The following is a 19,850-nucleotide window of genomic DNA, read 5'->3' as shown; positions in this document are numbered from 1 at the left end:
GTATAGTATTGTAACGCTGGGGGTGCTAATTACACATGTATATTCTATTACTTTGATTGAGGGAGGTGTCACTGTTTGGGTATTGGCTACATGTGTTCCGGTGAGGGGAAATTAAGATTAGGAAGTTCTGGGTTGTTCTGTTGTGCTAGACTGGATTGAGGAACACAGGGATGACCCCCGACAAAAAACAGACACAACACGAACAGTCCATCTGAGAGCATCTATTTTACAAAAGACAAAATAACAATAGTAATAAATAGGTTGATGCTTTCAGATGAGTTGGTCATGTAAATAAGACAAAATCTGAGCTATGAGAGCACACATGGCACGTTACAACACGTAATTAATACATCATTCTGTCACATTCTTTGTAACTTCTGACACCTGAAGACAAAATGTGACTCTGACCACAGACCATTTAGAAATTGTGCATTGGATACCGGCACAATTGTAAATCAAAGCAGAGGTATTGGTTGTACAGTAAACATTACTGGTGTCAGTCATTGCATCTCTTAAGCTTATAAATTATAAAAACGGAGGTGTAAGTGTGTTTGTGTTTGATTAACTGACTTGTTCCAGAGGTGGTTAGCTGGATATATGAGAAGTGTGTGCATTGTAAATCAGAAAAAAGTGATGGGAAAGTCATGATCATCCAGAGTGGATCTTCCTCAACGGAGCTGTGCTGTTCTTCTGAGCCGACCTCCTCAGAGCATGGACACACCAACCACGCCCAAAATGATCAGAGGAACTGTGTTTAAACAGGTGCACATAAAGCCACAGATTGGGAGCGAGACAAAGAAAGAAAGAAAGAAAGAAAGAAAGAAAGAAAGAAAGAAAGAATGAGGGAGGGAGGGAGAAAAATAGGGAAGGAGCAAAGATAGATGAGTAATTTATGTACACGTCCCAGACCGCACCAATGTAACTATAGTCACACGTCCAACCATTATCCCCAATGGCAGCTGCAAGGAGTTTCATTGGTGTGGACCGTCCTTAATACGGTTTTGTAGCGAGGAGTTGCGAGTAGTTGCATTGGTGCGGTCTGGCCTTTGCACCTTAGCACACAATTGTTCAGTGTGATTACAGGGCTGGGGGGATAATTAGAATCACTGTACCGCATTCAATGCCACATTAAATCACATCACAGTAGGGGGCCACACACTGGAGTGGTTAGCACTGGCAGGTCTATACATCATCATCATGATAAAAGGCACCGCTCACTTCACATGGGTGTGATGTTTGAGCACCGCTCCAACATCACACCCATGTATGTATACATACATACATACATACATACATACATACATACACATACATACATACATACATACATACACATACATACAAACATACATACATACATACATACATACATACATACATACATACATACATACATACATACATACATACATACATACATACATACATACATACATACATACATACATACATACATACACCACTCAACAAATAACACAAAGTGAGCCATGGCAGTGTCTGGCTAGCTTACCTTTGGAGAGGGACTGACAGAGTAGAATGGCGTGGCTTGTGGTGGTGGTGGTGGTGGTGGTGGGAGCAGCTGTTGTGGTACTGCTTAATATGTTTGTGTTGTTGCTTGTAGGGTCTGCCAGGTTCACAACTTTGCTCTGGACGAGGGTGGTGGGGCTTCCAAGAGAGTCTAAGAAAACAACCAATAGATTGAAGACAAACCTTTTTAGTACATTGTGACAACATTCGTCCCGTACCTGAAATTGCAGCTCAGGAATAAACATGTTGCAAACTTCATGTTTCTGACCTGAGTGGTCAACATGATTTATATATTAAATATATAGCCTATGTGACTGCCGTAATGTTATGATTTTTGTTTTACTATTTACTTATGTTGGTAAAATGTTCCCCAAAGTGTGTTGCCGTCATTTCCGGTAGAATTGCCTTATATGGTGCTGAGTAAGCTCAGGCGCACACAAGTTATTGCAGCTTCCGTCTGCGTGCTGAGCAATAGTGACTATTGACCTAAAATACTGCACATGCAGATTAGAAGTCTTTTCGCAACATTCTTTGGGAAACAAAGTGTTTTGACAAAGTTTCTGATTCTAATTAGAGTTAGACCATGAAGTGATAAGGAGGTTTGCTTACCGCCGTTGAGAGTGCCATTGGACACAGTCACGGAGAAGCTGCTGGCTTTGGTGGTGGCCCATCTCTTGCGTCTGGCGGCAGTTGAATCTGGTATGGTGGCTGCAAAGGTACACTGGATCTGACTTCCAACCAATCTTCCCTTAACAGAGTTGACATTCAACTGAAAAGAAAAAAGAAAACAAAGTTTCCGCATAATATGGCTCAAAGAAGACAACAGTTGTTACAGTTAGTGACTTGAGGTAGGCCTATACAAAATTCTAAATGATACAGTATGTCCATTTACACATAGCCTACACATGGGGGAAACTTACAGATGTCAAAGTCAGAGCTCCGTTGTTGAGAAAGGCACTGAAGAACTGAATCACACTGTTGTTGTTGGCACAGATGTAGGTTACATCATTACCACCCTGTAGGGGAGAATTGAACAATTAACACCCACAAGATACAGTATAAGCCTATGATGCATTGAAGGTAGAAGACAGATAGCTAGATGGATTCCTTTGGCCTTATCATAAAACACACAGGTGTGCGGATAATAATCCATCCATCCATCCATCCATCCATCCATCCATCCATCCATACATACATACATACATACATACATACATACATACATACTAGTATGCAGTGCATTTATTACATTTTCAGTAGGTTTTCCATACCGCGGTGGTGTCTGTGGACAGACTGGCAGCAATATATCCAGTTGACTCTCCAGCCAACTGGAACTCAAAGTTCTGTCCGGTGGATTGCTTCGTGGAGACGAAGAGGCAGGAAGTAGACACGGATGGGTCACAGGTGGATGGATCTGCCAGGCAGAGCCGGCTGGTACCACAACCTGAGGTACTGAGGTTTGTCTGTATGTGTGGGGAGGAGAGGGAGAATAATCATTTAGAGGTGTGGCAAGTACAAGGTGTGTGAATCAAACTAAGGCTGCTATGACTGCCAGCTTTGTCAGTCTATTCTACATTCTACAATCACCTACCGAGAGAGCCTCCACTGTGGTGTTGGGTACCAGTGCAGCTACAGTAGCAGCGACCGTTGCACTGGTCTCTGCTGCTGTTGTAGCACTGGGTGTGGTAATCTCTGCTGCTGTTGTGGCACTTGGCACAGTAGTCTCTGCTGCTGTTGTGGCACTGGGTGCATTCGTCCCTGCTGCTGTTGTTGTGTCAATAGGTGCATTCGTCCCTGCTGCTGTTGTTGTGTCAATAGGTGCATTCGTCCCTGCTGCTGCTGTTGTGGCACTGGGTGCATTCGTCCCTGCTGCTGCCGTTGTGTCACTGGGTGCATTTGTCACTGGTGCATTTGTCCCTGCTGCTGCTGTTGTGGCACTGGGTGCATTCGTCCCTGCTGCTGCTGTTGTGTCAATAGGTGCATTCGTCCCTGCTGCTGTTGTGTCAATAGGTGCATTCGTCCCTGCTGCTGTTGTGTCAATAGGTGCATTCGTCCCTGCTGCTGCTGTTGTGGCACTGGGTGCATTCGTCCCTGCTGCTGCTGTTGTGTCACTGGGTGCATTCGTCCCTGCTGCTGCTGTTGTGTCACTGGGTGCATTCGTCCCTGTTGCTGTTGTGTCACTGGGTGCATTCGTCACTGGTGCATTCGTCCCTGCTGCTGTTGTGTCACTGGGTGCATTCGTCCCTGCTGCTGTTGTGTCACTGGGTGCATTCGTCCCTGCTGCTGCTGTTGTGTCACTGGGTGCATTCGTCCCTGTTGCTGTTGTGTCACTGGGTGCATTCGTCACTGGTGCATTCGTCCCTGCTGCTGCTGTTGTGTCACTGGGTGCATTCGTCCCTGCTGCTGTTGTGTCACTGGGTGCATTCGTCCCTGGTGCATTTGTCCCTGCTGCTGTTGTGGCACTGGGTGCATTCGTCCCTGGTGCATTTGTCCCTGCTGCTGTTGTGGCACTGGGTGCATTTGTCCCTGCTGCTGCTGTTGTGTCAATAGGTGCATTCGTCCCTGCTGCTGTTGTGTCACTGGGTGCATTTGTCCCTGCAGCTGCTGTTGTGTCACTGGGTGCATTCGTCCCTGCTGCTGTTGTTGCACTGGGTGCATTCGTCCCTGCTGCTGTTGTTGCACTGGGTGCATTTGTTCCTGCTGCTGTTGTGTCACTGGGTGCATTCGTCCCTGCTGCTGTTGTGTCACTGGGTGCATTCGTCCCTGGTGCATTTGTCCCTGCAGCTGTTGTGTCGCTGGGTGCATTTGTCCCTGCTGCTGTTGTTGCACTGGGTGCATTCGTCCCTGGTGCATTTGTCCCTGCAGCTGTTGTTGCACTGGGTGCATTCGTCCCTGGTGCATTTGTCCCTGCTGCTGTTGTGTCGCTGGGTGCATTCGTCCCTGCTGCTGTTGTGGCACTGGGTGCATTCGTCCCTGCTGCTGCTGTTGTGTCGCTGGGTGCATTCGTCCCTGCTGCTGTTGTGGCACTGGGTGCATTCGTCCCTGCTGCTGCTGTTGTGTCACTGGGTGCATTCGTCCCTGCTGCTGTTGTGTCACTGGGTGCATTCGTCCCTGGTGCATTCGTCCCTGCTGCTGTTGTGTCACTGGGTGCATTCGTCCCTGCTGCTGTTGTGGCACTGGGTGCATTCGTCCCTGCTGCTGCTGTTGTGTCACTGGGTGCATTCGTCCCTGCTGCTGTTGTGTCACTGGGTGCATTCGTCCCTGCTCCTGCTGTTGTGTCACTGGGTGCATTCGTCCCTGCTGCTGTTGTGTCACTGGGTGCATTCGTCCCTGCTGCTGCCGTTGTGTCACTGGGTGCGTTCGTCCCTGCTGCTGCTGTGTCACTGGGTGCATTCGTCCCTGGTGCATTCGTCCCTGCTGCTGTTGTGGCACTGGGTGCGTTCGTCCCTGGTGCTGTTGTGTCACTGGGTGCATTCGTCCCTGCTGCTGTTGTGGCACTGGGTGCGTTCGTCCCTGGTGCTGTTGTGTCACTGGGTGCATTCGTCCCTGCTGCTGTTGTGGCACTGGGTGCGTTCGTCCCTGGTGCATTCGTCCCTGGTGCATTCGTCCCTGCTGCTGTTGTGTCACTGGGTGCATTCGTCCCTGCTGCTGTTGTGTCACTGGGTGCATTCGTCCCTGCTGCTGTTGTGTCACTGGGTGCATTCGTCCCTGCTGCTGTTGTGGCACTGGGTGCGTTCGTCCCTGGTGCATTCGTCCCTGGTACATTCGTCCCTGCTGCTGTTGTGTCACTGGGTGCATTCGTCCCTGCTGCTGTTGTGTCACTGGGTGCATTCGTCCCTGCTGCTGTTGTTGTGGCACTGGGCACAGTAGACTCTGCTGCTGTTGTGGCACTGTCGGACGAACTCATAACTAACGGTGTGGTGTTCTGAGTGTTAGTGCCGATGAGCATTGAGGCAAATGCAACAAACATCACATAGGGAACCAGTCTGTCCATGTCTGGGTGGAAGCAAAGGGTCATTCAAGTCAGCTAGGATCTAATATAATGCAAATATGCTAATATAATAATTGACTGTGCTATATAGTCAGAGTCTAACAAAAACAAAAATCTCAATGATGAGACACCATATAAAGGTTCAGTACATTTTGAAGGCAATGGGCCCTATTTTCGTCAGTGTTAAACCCCTTATCCCTAAACTTCTTTGCCTTTTTTATTTTATTTTACTATTTTGAAAAATATATTAAAATTGCTAGCCGATCTACATCAACACGCTGTGAGCTTGTGGATCGGCTATTTGAACTATTCAGCCCTAGATAAGGGTCAGTGACGAAAATAGGGCCCAACTAGAAAAAGTGCCCTTCTGGGCACAGGTCTCCACCAGGAGGATAGGACTGTGTGAGATGTTTGGCAAAATGTTTAGGAGTAATATAAACATGTTTGCCTTTGATGGCAATTGGATGACTTGAGGCATTTTGTTCCAAAAATGTGTTTTGCAAAAATCAACCTGTTGGTGGCGCTATAACAGGCCAATGTGAAAAGGGTGGGATATATTCCTCAGCCTAGTAAGAAGATGTGTGAAAGATTTCACGTAAATTGCATGCTGCGTTCATGATTTGAGGCTTTTGTTCAAAACGGGGCAATCTTGCAAACTGTGAAAGCCAATTATAGCCAATTAGGATGGAATATGAAATATCGGACAGATCCAACTTGAGCACATGACCATAGAGATACTGTGTAACGATTTGTGAGATTTTTGGACAGAATCTGGAGGAGTAATATCAAAAAATGTGTTTTACAAAAGTCGGCCTCCTGGTGGCGCTATAACAGGCCGTTCTGGAAAATGCGGGGCAGAGGTTCATCGTTGGCATCCAGGGAGTGTGTGTGCAAAGTTTGGCATCGACCAGGTTAACGGTGCCGGAGATTAGCTGGTAACAGACGGACGGAAGGACGGACGGACGGACGGACACACACACGGACGGACACACACACGGACGGAGTGCAAAACATACTCTCTCCCCATGCCTTCGGCCTGGTGGAGACAATGAGTCTATAACTTTTAGAGGTGCTGTAAGTGATATCTTTTTGATTAAAACAAAATTTATATTATTATTAACAACATAAAAACAGTATCAACATAAAAAAAAACACTTAAACTGTACTGTACTTCAAGCCCAGTGATGAAATACCTGCAATCGCATATTTCACATATTTCACATACATTGTACTGTACTGAATGTGCTCAAGGGTAAGAAGTGATGCAATACATACACATAATTATAACCCCTCCCCCTGTTACTTATGATACCAAATGATTACTGATTTCTTTATTTAAAAAAATGTATGTTCAAAGGTTTATTTCGATGTAAATTGAGCAATCTTTCATCACTTTCTATACCACTACCTTGTCTACACTCGTTTTCTGGGAATGTGACTCACACCGGTCCCAAATAAATAATACATCTTAACATGAAAGACTTTGAATTAGTAGGCTACTGATTAGGGTTATATTTATTTTCTGTGGTACAGTAGCAGCTATTTTAATCTTCAATAACATGTGTGCTGTGTAGGCCTACCACCCTATGCCTAATAATAAAAAGGTAGGCCTACTGTATGTAATACTTTAGTAAGACATAGTCATAGATACAGTAATAAACTTAAAGGACAACTTTAGTTTTTTTTCAACCAAGGTTTGTGTTTTAGCTTGTTATTAGAGAAAGTAAAAGATAAGTGTTAATTTTTTTTCATATGCTGCTCTCTTTCGTTTTAGTGATTTTAGCAATTATTTTACAGGGGGGCGGGGGCATTCGAACATGGGGCTAAATAAGTATTTTTTCACAAAATGTTATAGCCATTTATTTTTTTTATTATTTATTATAGTCCTACGAGACCCCAGGAAATTACATCTGGCCACAAAATATCACGGGATATATTGAATGTGAAGAGGGAGGTGACAAACTGACATATTGAGCCTATACACACTATTGTGTTGACAGATGTAAATTCCTGGAGTCTAATAGGACTATAGTAAATATTAATTAATAAAATCGCAGTAACATTTTGTGAAAAAAATACATATTTATCCCCATGTTCGAATGCCCCCGACTTCCTGTCAAAAATGGATAAAATCGCTAAAACGAAAGAAAGCAGCAAATGCAAAAACAATAATCATCTTTTACTTTCTCTAATGACAACCTAAAACATGAACCTTGGTTGAAAAAACCCAAAGTTGTAATATACTTAGAATCTTAAGACAAGATTACAGCTGCGTTATAGATAAGATAAGCCATTTTAAAGGTAGACTGAATATAGGCAGAGTTGACAAAAAAAACTTGACAAAAAACTCTATTGTTCCAGTTACCTTACCTGACAACTATTGTTTCTGTATCGCTACTTTCTTTGAGTTGATGCCGAGATTCGTTGAGAGCTATAGGTTCCACATAAACGAGGCTCTGTGGGTGTCTAATGCTACAGGTGTGCCTGTGGACTCTGTGTTCTGCTATTTCAACAGTATAGTCTACATGGTGGGATGGGAGGAGATGAGACAATCTGGAACACCCAGTCTCAAAAAGATGCAGAAAAACTAGTTCCAGGAATTTGTTACTGTACCTCCAGACTATAACTGCATGCAATTCCTTCTTATGATGCTGCCCCCCTCAACTCTAAAGAGTTAGATGTAAAGACAGTACATTAATTAGTGTTGATAAGCATTTATTGCAAAAATGTGAAATAAAATAATACAATTATTGTACAGTACAGTACAGTACAAGATGCAGTCATATACATATAATTACCAACCAGTGGCCTTATTGCTTCACCCTTCTTCAAGGGCACATGCACACCCACACACACACACACACACACACACACACACACACACACACACACACACACACACACACACACACACACACACACACACACACACACACACACACACACACACACACACACTTCATCTTCATCTGCCAATGAAGGCTTCATTTAGACTGCTTTGTGCTTGTTCACTTGTGTCACACCGGCACAGTCAGTAGTGACAAAATGTCTGGGATATTTTTTTTTTAAATAAATGTTGATAGACAGGGAGCCAGTGGAGCAGCCTCCCACTAGACTTTCCAGGGCCAAAACAAATAGAAGGTGTGAACACCCCATCTCCATCTACACAATTACTGGCTCGTCTAGGTATTAATCTAGATACACTTTATACACAAAAGCATCATATTTTTAGGATTGCCCGTATCATTTCAGACTTTTGAGTCTTTTACCTGTAGTATGCAAGCACAGGCATGCAGAGGGATTTGTCTGCCATATGCTCACATCATTTTGATGAGTGACTATAGAGCAGAGGCTGGTCTTTTCCTCACTCACATGTCATATACAAAATATGCATGCACACGCACACATGCGTGAACACAAATAGACATAACATCTTATTTTACAAAAGACAAAATGATAGCAATAAATATGTTGTACAGAATAAAATCCGAGTAACAAGTTACTGATCCCACATAAGGCCGCTTCACCACAGGGTTCAAGGAAATACATTTGTATTTTAGGACTTTAGGATACATTTGTAAATTACAGCTGACATATTGGTTGTAAACAAGGTCTGTTTTAAGACCTAAGTATCCTTCATTGCATCTCTTATTGTAAAGTTTACAGAAGAATGGAGGGAAAATTAAGCCTGTTTGATGTAATTTGTTCCCCCCCACGTATTAACAAAGACCACTTGCACCCAGTAGGTGGATATGAGTCTGAGAAATATGTACAATGGTAAATAATAAAAAAAGATGAGAAATCTATATGATCTTCCAGAGTGGCGCTTCCTCTACGGAGCTGTGCTGTTCTTCTGAGCCGACCTCCTCAGAGTATGGACACACCAACCACGGCCAAAATGATCAAAATAACTGTATTTGAATAGGCGCACAGTAAAAGAGAGAGAGAGAGAGAGAGAGAGAGAGAGAGAGAGAGAGGGAGAGAAAGTGGGGCGATAAAAGAGTAATTAGTCAGTATGCAGATACTTGTTCAGTTCATTGCAGCACAGTTCATAACAGTGTAGTGCAGTGCAGTTCGCTGGCTGACAGTGAGTTTCAGAGTTTATTTTAAGATTTTATTGATGACTTTTATAGCTTTGCAAGGCCTGGCTCCCATCTACATCTTAGATTATGCTGGAACCATGTAAACCGGAGTGTGTGTCTTAGACCCTCGGTAGGGCTCTCTTGGTAGTTCCCATGAGTGATCGGGCTTTTGCAGCCCGGTCACCTAGGCTGTGGAATGCCCTGACCCTGCCTGAGGAAGGCTAGCTAGGTCGGTGTCATCTTTAAAATCACTTCTGAAAACGTATTTGTATAGACTCCTTAACCCTTAGACAGATTACTACTGGAAAACACGTGGAGTTTTGCATTAGTCTTTTCTGCCCTGTACGTGATTTTCCGTAGTTCTCTTTTTTTATTAATACCAATATATTAATTCGGTCCGCACCTCTGTATATAGTATTGAGCATAAATATCAACTACATTTCCCAGAATTCCCGTGTCACGTGACACACGTGTATGCTTTCCTATTGGAAACTGACGCCCAGCCCCCAGTGAACAGGGGGGTTGGTTGACTCCTCCGAGGTGGGCACTGGAGGAAGAGTTTTTCAGCCAGGTTTGCAGTCGCCGCAAAAAAAACAATCTGAAAAATGATCCATCCGTGTCCAGTGGCATTCTCCAGTCCCAGACCGTTGGCCGGGCTGCAACATCCACCCTCGCGGATTACACGTGTGCAACGTTTTTTCTTCTCCCCACCGGAGTTACCACCAAGGCTGATGCCTTCGCTAAAAGGTAATTTTATTGTATTCGAAAATGCCCTAATATGACATGTCTAGTAAGACGATCCCTATATTTGGCCCGAGCCGACCTAGTGCTGATATCAGATAGATGTGGTAGAACCATATATGGATAGATCTAACTGGTTTAGTCATCGTGACATGCATAGTCGGAGAATATATAACAAGGGTCGGTACTATAGGTGATCGACGTAGCTAACAAAAACATCTGATCAAATGAATGTATTGTACTGTGTCTTTGTGGGCCGAATCGTGGCATCGTGGCATACAAATAGATGTTTGTATAATTAGTATCACGATAAAATAATATGGCGACGTTAGAATGACACCACCAATGAGTGATTGCGTGTAATGTAGCTGCCCAGCGTATATCCAGCACCATCACGTCACCACATTCCACTGGCTGTTGGCTAGTAGTAGTTGCTAACAAACACTGCACAAATGGTACTGGCTATTGGCCGGGCCACAAGCCCGGGCAATAGCCAGTACCAATGTTGCTGGATGATTGCGACGCAATGGTGCTGGATATACCCTGGGCAGCTAGCTACATTACCACCGATCACTCATTGGTGTTTCATTCTAACGTTGCCATATTATTTTATCGTGATACTACTTATACAAGCATCTATTTGTATTTGTCATGCCACGACTCGGCCCACAAAGACACTGCACAATAAAATCATTGATCGCCAGCAGCCGGGTAAAACGCCATGTAATAGTAGCGTGCACTGACTACAGCTAAAATGTTTATTTCTTTTTATATATTTAGAACTGGCATCAGATGAGGAGGAGGAGGAGGAGGATGAAGAGTCAAGACTGCGATGGCGTTCTCCGACACTGAACCGGATTCATTCATTCATTCATTTCAGGGGGGGCAGTTTTTGGGTGTTTTTTTTATTTAGCCTACTCACACATAACCTGACTCCGCCAGATGGGGCAGCAGAGAGTACACTGGGTTCCCCCCTCCTGCTCCCATCTGGGAACTCTCAGGCAGACTTGATGCCCGGCCACAAAACGGCCTGGCCAATCAGCAGCAGCTAGAAGCGAAGTTGCTCACAAAACGGCCTGGCCAATCAGCAGCAGCTAGTAGAAGCTAGAAGCTGCTGCTAGAAGTTGCTAGAAGCTGCTGCTGATTGGCCAGGCCGTTTTGTGGCCGGGCATCAAGTCTGCCTGAGAGTTCCCAGATGGGAGCAGGAGGGGGGAACACAGTGTACACTCTGCTGCCCCATATGGCGGAGTCAGGTTAACTCACACACACACACCGTCAAGGACTGGGTTTGGGGACATTTGGGAGGAGTAGCTCTGATCCATAGCTCTAAATGCGCATTTAGAGCTATGGATCAGAGCTAGGGGAGGAGTAACTGTTTTGTATGTAGGCCTATTTATTTTCTGTAATATTTATCATTTTATTATGTTAGTAGTCGTAAAAAATAAAAGACGCTTTTACAATGAGTTAGACCTGTCATGACTATTTTGTTCACTATTGTGAGGTTTATTGTATATGACTAAGCAAGTTTCAACTGTGATTTACTCTGTAACGGTAGATGGTAATAACTCAATTTCTTTTTTATAATACAGTATACATTCAAGTCTATATTTTGATACATATCATGGGCACCAAGTCATATCAAAACAATGTCCTTGGATGTGTTTTTTATCAAAACTGTGTTTCTTCATAACAGGTTTTTGAGATACATGCATGAATAGACAAGGTACTGGTAAGACTATGTAAACATGGTATATATCAAAATGTGCGTTAGAATGTCTAATTTTACCCCAAAAAAGAATTGAGTTTATATGATGTTCCAATTTCAGAGCTATGGGGACTTTTAGCTGGATAGGTCAGATTGATCATGACTGACCATGCTATTTATAGATGGCAAAATATCTACAGTGGTACATGTGAGAAACTTTTTATTTTATTTTAATTGAACTAGACAACTCACCCTTTAAAATGAGATATTGCATGGCTATGTATGCCCAGCAGAAAAAAAGTTATTTAGAAAATAAAACTTCAACCGGGCATAACTTTTTTTGGTTGTCCTAGAAACAGAAACAGTGTAAATGCAGGCTCTTTTAAATGGCTTCCAACACAAGAACTAAACATTTTATCAACTCAGTTCATTTTTTTCCTGGAAGCAGACAAGTCAAGCTTTCTCTGAAGGTCTTTCGTTGTCACACATTCACAACAGAGAATTTTCAATAAATCATTCAAAAACGCCATTCTGGCCATAGAGAAGTCTACCTACTATATAGAAATCCTTGAAACGCTCAAAGAGTTAAGAGACGACGTCACACTGATAAGCAACAGCATGCAGTCGCGATGCGATGTGAGCTTGTATATCATCTGTTCTCTGTGCGCAACACTGTTGCGCTTTGAAGTATAAATGTCTCCTAGGGTGCATCTCACTAGCCAACACACAAGAGGAAGTTGAATGGACTGAAACCAGCGCTCCCCAAAACAACAGGTTTGGAGATATGTTGGGAATTGATTACATGAAACAGTCACCCGTGCGCCCAGTCCCAATGTTTGTAAACAAATAATTGGTCTATAGACTATGCATATTTCTCTTAGGCTTATATGCACACAGTCAGGGTTTGAAACAAGCAAATAAAAATAAAAATAAAAAATACCACGGGAAAACATAACTGGCTTACCTTTGGAGAAGGAGTGACAGAGTGGAATAGCATGGCTTGTGGTCGTAGCCACTACGGGAGCAGCTGTGGTCACGAGGGTAGCCACTACGGGAGCAGCTGTGGTAGCTGTGATCACGAGGGTGACGTTGTGAGCCGGATTAGCCAGGTTCAGAACGCTGCTCAGGACTTTAGTCGTGGGGGCTCCAAGAGTGCCTGAGGACACAACCAATTACAATTTAGGCCTTCAGCTCACATGCTCTTATCCAGAGTCACTTAGAAGAGACAGATCGGAATAAGGGCATACAAAAGATGAAAGACAAACATCGTACAGGCGTGTGTGTGTGTGTGTGTGTGTGTGTGTGTGTGTGTGTGTGTGTGTGTGTGTGTGTGTGTGTGTGCGCGCGTGCGTGCGTGTGTGTGTGTGTGTGTGTGTGTGTGTGTGTGTGTGTGTGTCACACAAATTCACACAAATTCAACAAAAACATTCCCCTTAACCTTTAACCTCCCTGACCACCTAATCAGTTCATCCTTGAGTTCAAGTGGACATTTGTGCCAAATATGTCGAAATTCTATCAAGGCGTTCCTGAGATATTGAGTTAATGAGGTTGTGACGTACACAGATGGACACTGGACAGACAACTTGAAAACACAACTACTTCAACATTATAGTGACTTGTGACCTAACATACAGATTACCAACACTTTTCGCAACTTTATTTGGGAAACAAAGTGTTTCTGATTCTAATTAGACCATGAAGTGATGCTTTGCTTACCGCTGCTGACAGTGCCAGTGGACCCAATCACGGAGAAGCTACTGCCGGCTGTGGTGGTGGCCCTTCTCTTGCGTCTGGCGGCAGTTGAATCTGGTATGGTGGCTGCAAAGGTACACTGGATCTGATTTCCAACCAATGTTCCCTTCACAGAGTTGACTTTGAACTGAAAAGAAAAAAAGAAAACAAAGTTTTAGCTAAATATGGCTCAAACAAGACAACAGTTGTTACAGTTAGCTTAGGTATACCAAATTCTTATTCATAACTGATATGTCCATTTACACATAGCCTACACATGGAGGAAACTCACAGTTGTAATAGTCAGAGCTCCGTTGTTGAGAAAGGCACTGAAGAACTTAACCACACCGTTGATGTTGGCACAGATGTAGGTTACATCATTACCACCCTGTAGGGGAGAATTGAACAATCAGCACCCACACAAGATACAGACAGACAGATAGCTAGATGGATTCCTTAGCCTTATCTTAAAACACACAGGGGTGCGGATAATAATAATACATACGTACATACATGTAGCGCATTTATTACATTTTTATTAAGTAGATTTTCCATACCGCGATGGTGTCTGTGGACAGACTGGCAGAAATATATCCAGTTGACTCTCCGGCCAACTCGAACTCAAAGTTCTGTCCGGCGGATTGCTTGGCGGAGACATGGAAGCAGGAAGTAGACACGGATGACACGGATGTGTTACAGGTGGATGGATCTGCCACGCAGATCTTGCTGGTACCGCAACCGTCCCTGTTGATGTTTAACTGTATGTGTGGGGAGGAGAGGGAGAAGAATAACTTTTTAGAGGTGTGGCTCGCACAAACATTGATTCACAATCAGTCCAAGGGCTCTCTAAATAGCAGATATATAAGGTTGTACATCTGCTATTTTTAAGTTAAAATGTTTGGAATTATTTTTTATTTATTTTTTAACACAAATCTTCTCTTCTTGCAGGGGTCCTTGGCACTAGATATTTTCAGATGTGGCCAAATACATATCAATTTGGGGGTTGTGACATGAAAAAGTTTGAGAACCACTGCTATATTCTACAATCACCTACCGAGACCATGTCCACTGTGGTGTTGGTTACCAGCGGAGCTACAGTGCCGGGTGCATTGGTCGCCGCTACCGTTGTTGCGCTGGGCGCATTGGTCATCGCCGGTGTTGCGCCGGGCGCATTGGTCATCGCCGGTGTTGCGCCGGGCGCATTGGTCATCGCCGGTGTTGCGCCGGGCGCATTGGTCATCGCCGGTGTTGCGCCGGGCGCATTGGTCATCGCCGGTGTTGTGCTGGGCGCATTGGTCATCGCCGGTGTTGCGCCGGGCGCATTGGTGGTAGCTGTGCTAGTGCTTGTCACGAGGGTGACGGTGCTCGCCGGACTAGCCAGGTTCACAACGCTGCTCTGGACTTTAGTCGTGGGGGGTCCAGGAGTGCCTGAGGACACAACCAATTACAATTTAGGCCTTCAGCTCACATGCTCTTATCCAGAGTCACTTAGAAGAGACAGATCGGAATAAGGGCATACAAAAAATGAAAGACAAACATCGTACAGGCGTGTGTGTGTGTGTGTGTGTGTGTGTGTGTGTGTGTGTGTGTGTGTGTGCGTGCGTGCGTGCGTGCGTGCGTGCGTGCGTGTGTCACGATGACATGATGTCATATCTTGCGCCTATTTAACAATATGCACAAAACATTTAAAACATCAATTTCTTTGTATTGTTTTATCAAAAACCACATCACATTTTCTTCCAGTAAAACACAACATGTGTGGTTACGTAGGCTTGAACCAACCAATAATATGAAATCCACCCATCAATCAATCTTCAACTGAAATCCTGCATGTTTGGTACATACAGTATGACACAGCCACTTTTTAACATTCAAATACATTTCGCAATGTTATACCTCGCCTTCACCCCACTAAATATGGAGCAAATTCACACAAATTCAACAAACACATTCCCCTTAACCTTTAACCTCCCTGACCACCTAATCAGTTCATCCATGAGTTCAAGTGGACATTTGTGCCAAATATGTAGAAATTCTATCAAGGCGTTCCTGAGATATTGAGTTAATGAGGTTGTGACGTACACAGATGGACACTGGACAGACAACTTGAAAACACAACTACTTCAACATTATAGTGACTTGTGACCTAACATACAGATTACCAACACTTTTCGCAACTTTATTTGGGAAACAAAGTGTTTCTGATTCTAATTAGACCATGAAGTGATGCTTTGCTTACCGCTGCTGACAGTGCCAGTGGACACACCCACGGAGAAGCTACTGCTGGCTGTGGTGGTGGCCCTTCTCTTGCGTCTGGCGGCAGTTGAATCTGGTATGGTGGCTGCAAAGGTACACTGGATCTGATCTCCAACCAATGTTCCCTTCACAGAGTTGACATACAACTGAAAATAAAAAAATAAAAAGTTTTAGCTAAATATGGCTCAAACAAGACAACAGTTGTTACAGTTAGCTTAGGTATAACTGATATGTCCATTTACACATAGCCTACACATGGAGGAAACTCACAGTTGTAAAGGTCAGAGCTCCGTTGTTGAGAAAGGCACTGAAGAACTCAACCACACCGTTGACGTTGGCACAGATGTAGGTTACATCATTAGCACCCTGTAGGGGAGAATTGAACAATCAGCACCCACACAAGATACAGACAGACAGATAGCTAGATGGATTCCTTAGCCTTATCTTATATATATGTCTTATATATGTATGTATGTATTAATAATAATACATACGTACATACATGTAGTGCATTTATTACATTTTCATTAAGTAGATTTTCCATACCGCGGTGGTGCCTGTGGACAGAGTGGCAGAAATATATCCAGTTGACTCTCCGGCCAACTCGAACTCAAAGTTCTGTCCGGCGGATTGCTTGGCGGAGACAAAGAAGCAGGAAGTAGACACGGATGGGTCACAGGTGGATGGATCTGCCACGCAGAGCTTGCTGGTACCACAACCGTCCCTGTTGATGTTTAACTGTATGTGTGGGGAGGAGAGGGAGAAGAATAACTTTTTAGAGGTGTGGCTCGCACAAACATTGATTCACAATCAGTCCAAGGGCTCTCTAAGGTTGTACATCTGCTATTTTTAAGTTAAAATGTTTGGAATTATTTTTTATTTATTTTTTAACACAAATCTTCTCTTCTTGCAGGGGTCCTTGGCACTAGATATTTTCAGATGTGGCCAAATACATATCAATTTGGGGGTTGTGACATGAAAACGTTTGAGAACCACTGCTATATTCTACAATCACCTACCGAGAGAGTGTCCACTGTGATGTTGGTTACCAGCGGAGGAGCTACAGTGCCGGGCGCATTGGTCGCCGCTACCGTTGCTGTTGCGCTGGGCGCATTGGTCATCGCCGGTGTTGCGCCGGGCGCATTGGTCATCGCCGGTGTTGCGCCGGGCGCATTGGTCATCGCCGGTGTTGCACCGGGCGCATTGGTCATCGCCGGTGTTGCGCCAGGCGCATTGGTCATAGGTGTTGCGCCGGGAGCATTGGTCATATGTGTTGCGCCGGGAGCATTGGTCATATGTGTTGCGCCGGGAGCATTGGTCATATGTGTTGCACCGGGAGCATTGGTCATATGTGTTGCACCGGGAGCATTGGTCATATGTGTTGCACCGGGAGCATTGGTCATATGTGTTGCGCCGGGCGCATTGGTCATATGTGTTGCGCCGGGAGCATTGGTCATATGTGTTGCTCCGGGAGCATTGGTCATATGTGTTGCGCCGGGAGCATTGGTCATATGTGTTGCGCCGGGAGCATTGGTCATATGTGTTGCGCCGGGAGCATTGGTCATAGGTGTTGCGCCGGGAGCATTGGTCATATGTGTTGCGCCGGGAGCATTGGTCATATGTGTTGCACCGGGAGCATTGGTCATATGTGTTGCGCCGGGAGCATTGGTCATATGTGTTGCACCGGGAGCATTGGTCATATGTGTTGCGCCGGGAGCATTGGTCATAGGTGTTGCGCCGGGAGCATTGGTCATAGGTGTTGCGCCGGGAGCATTGGTCATAGGTGTTGCGCCAGGCGCATTGGTCCCCGTTGCTGTTGCGCCAGGCGCATTGGTCCCCGTTGCTGTTGCGCCAGGCGCATTGGTCCCCGTTGCTGTTGCGGTGGCCGGTGATGCCGTTGACGTAGCGTTGGCAACCATAAGCATTGAGGCGCATGCAGCAAGCATCACAGAAAGTACCAGTCTGTCCATGTCTGGATGGAAGCAAAGGGGATTTCAAGTCAAGGGGGAGATCAATCTTTGCCATCATTAAAATGTATCATTATAATGTGCTAGAATAGATCGCACACGCACGCACGCACGCACGCACGCACGCACGCACGCACGCACGCACACACACACACACACACACACACACACACACTCTTAAGAATTTAGAATTACATATGATTTATACAATGTTTTGGTCTGGTTTCCTGTTGGCACTTTAACGTTGTGTCAAAGACCTTTGTCAACTCTGTCAGATTACTACAAAAACATAATTGAATCATGCATAAACAGGCTTAGCTATATCCTAAGGTCCGATGTCTCACTTCCTGATTTAAAAAATTGTGAAGTGAGGGACGCTCTTATCATCGTACATCATCCATTCATTGTCAATGGGAATTAAATCTTTGTGTAGGACAAAAAATTGCCGATTTGCTTGTCTACATATGCCGTAAATTCTCCATTCATTGTCAATGGGAATGGAATCTTTGTGTAGGACAAAAATCTACACTATAGCTGAATATAGGAGGGGCTAGCGCCCCTCAAAAAGGTAGGAAAGCTGCTGAAGCTATTGTAAGCTTTACATTTTTGATATGCATCAAATAATATTGCTATCAGATGTGTCTCAACCATAACATAGTCCTTCTAAAGCCAAAATAAATAAGTAATCTAGGTTTAAAATGTATGATTTTAATAGCATCAACAGAACTCTGAGCAACGTTGAAAAAATGTGTGTCTACAGACTCCATAAGATGTCAACTCCATGCATCAGATATATGCCATCTTATGGAGTTGACATGTAAATAGAAAAATGAGGTTGGCCCATTACATGCATGGCCTAATAGTCACCACTTTTTATAAAATTAAAGGTTTTGCACCAGTTATCAAGAATGGGTGACCATTATATAGGCCTATATAAATATCCTATATATTTTATTTTGAGGGGCCATAGGAGGAGCCCCTCCTATATGCCCAGCTTTGTGAAATTGTGTGAATAATAGGTTATTTGATCACCCCATAGCAATGATTTGATTGGCTGAGCAAAGTACATATTGAGGATAAAAAGTGAGGGCAGAAAAGTGAAGACGCCAATTGTGATTAGCCGGAACCACATTTGTGATGATTTGATTGGCTTCACACGAGTGTGATTTATTTTAATGGTGTGTCTCAATGTTAGACACCACGATGATTGACTAAAAAAAGGGCTTCATGCCATCAGCAACAATTTGTCTATTACCTTCCATATTTCTATTGATCAAAAACCGTTGTTGTATTGTATTAATTGTATTTTGTATTAAAAATATTATAATAATTTGCTTAAAATACCCACTGTCCTTACTTAGGTGACTTGTTGTTAAAATAGCAGACATAGCCTCCTAGATATAATAGCATATATAGGCATGACTTGGACATACTGTAAAACGAGCTAACGCTAATCATCTTGCAAAATACAAGACAAAACCAAAAAATACCTTACCTTTATCTGTTTGTGTATCCTATCCTACTGATTAGTTCAGTTGACTGCCGAGATCCAGGGGAGAAGTATATAGCCCAATCTGAAGTTCCCAATAATGTCCACACGACGCACGTGTGCCTGTGGCAAGTGATGCTCTGAGAACGGTGCGGTAAGAGAGATTGACACCTGATGCTGCCTCTTCTGCTATTTAAACACAATGATGGGGTGGGAGGAGAAAAGACGCCGAACCCTCTTTAGTTGCAGCCATGGGTGTTGTCCTTTCTTTTCTTTTTTTGACGTCATCTTGTCAAAGGGATGTAGTAGTAGACCTATGCAGGGCCTAAGGGTATACTGTCTGTATCATTATATTGAATAA

At 44.1% G+C, this 19,850-nt stretch overlaps 1 protein-coding gene and 1 long non-coding RNA gene across 2 annotated transcripts; both read right to left on the bottom strand.

The window, feature by feature from the left end:
• Nucleotides 1-625: 625 nt before the first annotated feature.
• LOC306914244 (uncharacterized protein) lies at nucleotides 626-19,640 on the bottom strand. Its single transcript, XM_079491235.1, has 11 exons — nucleotides 19,496-19,640; nucleotides 17,053-18,005; nucleotides 16,872-16,876; nucleotides 16,580-16,771; nucleotides 16,304-16,399; nucleotides 16,017-16,179; nucleotides 15,115-15,205; nucleotides 13,092-13,120; nucleotides 13,011-13,055; nucleotides 9,383-9,429; nucleotides 626-696 (listed from the first exon to the last, which is right to left on the bottom strand). Exons 2-10 carry the CDS (start codon nucleotides 17,966-17,968, stop codon nucleotides 9,386-9,388), a joined length of 1,581 nt encoding a protein of 526 aa, XP_079347361.1. The 5' UTR covers nucleotides 17,969-18,005; nucleotides 19,496-19,640; the 3' UTR covers nucleotides 626-696; nucleotides 9,383-9,385.
• On the bottom strand, nucleotides 13,768-14,459 carry LOC306914140. The gene is made up of 3 exons (XR_013788651.1): nucleotides 14,335-14,459; nucleotides 14,070-14,165; nucleotides 13,768-13,925 (listed from the first exon to the last, which is right to left on the bottom strand). It is a non-coding gene; the product is annotated as an uncharacterized lncRNA (long non-coding RNA).
• Nucleotides 19,641-19,850: the final 210 nt, after the last annotated feature.

This window comes from Electrona antarctica (genome assembly GCF_951216825.1).
Source record: "Electrona antarctica genome assembly, chromosome: 21".
In the NCBI taxonomy this organism is placed as follows: domain Eukaryota; kingdom Metazoa; phylum Chordata; class Actinopteri; order Myctophiformes; family Myctophidae; genus Electrona; species Electrona antarctica.
The sequence above is the reverse complement of the archived record's forward strand: the minus strand, read 5'-3'. Positions and strand labels throughout refer to the sequence as shown.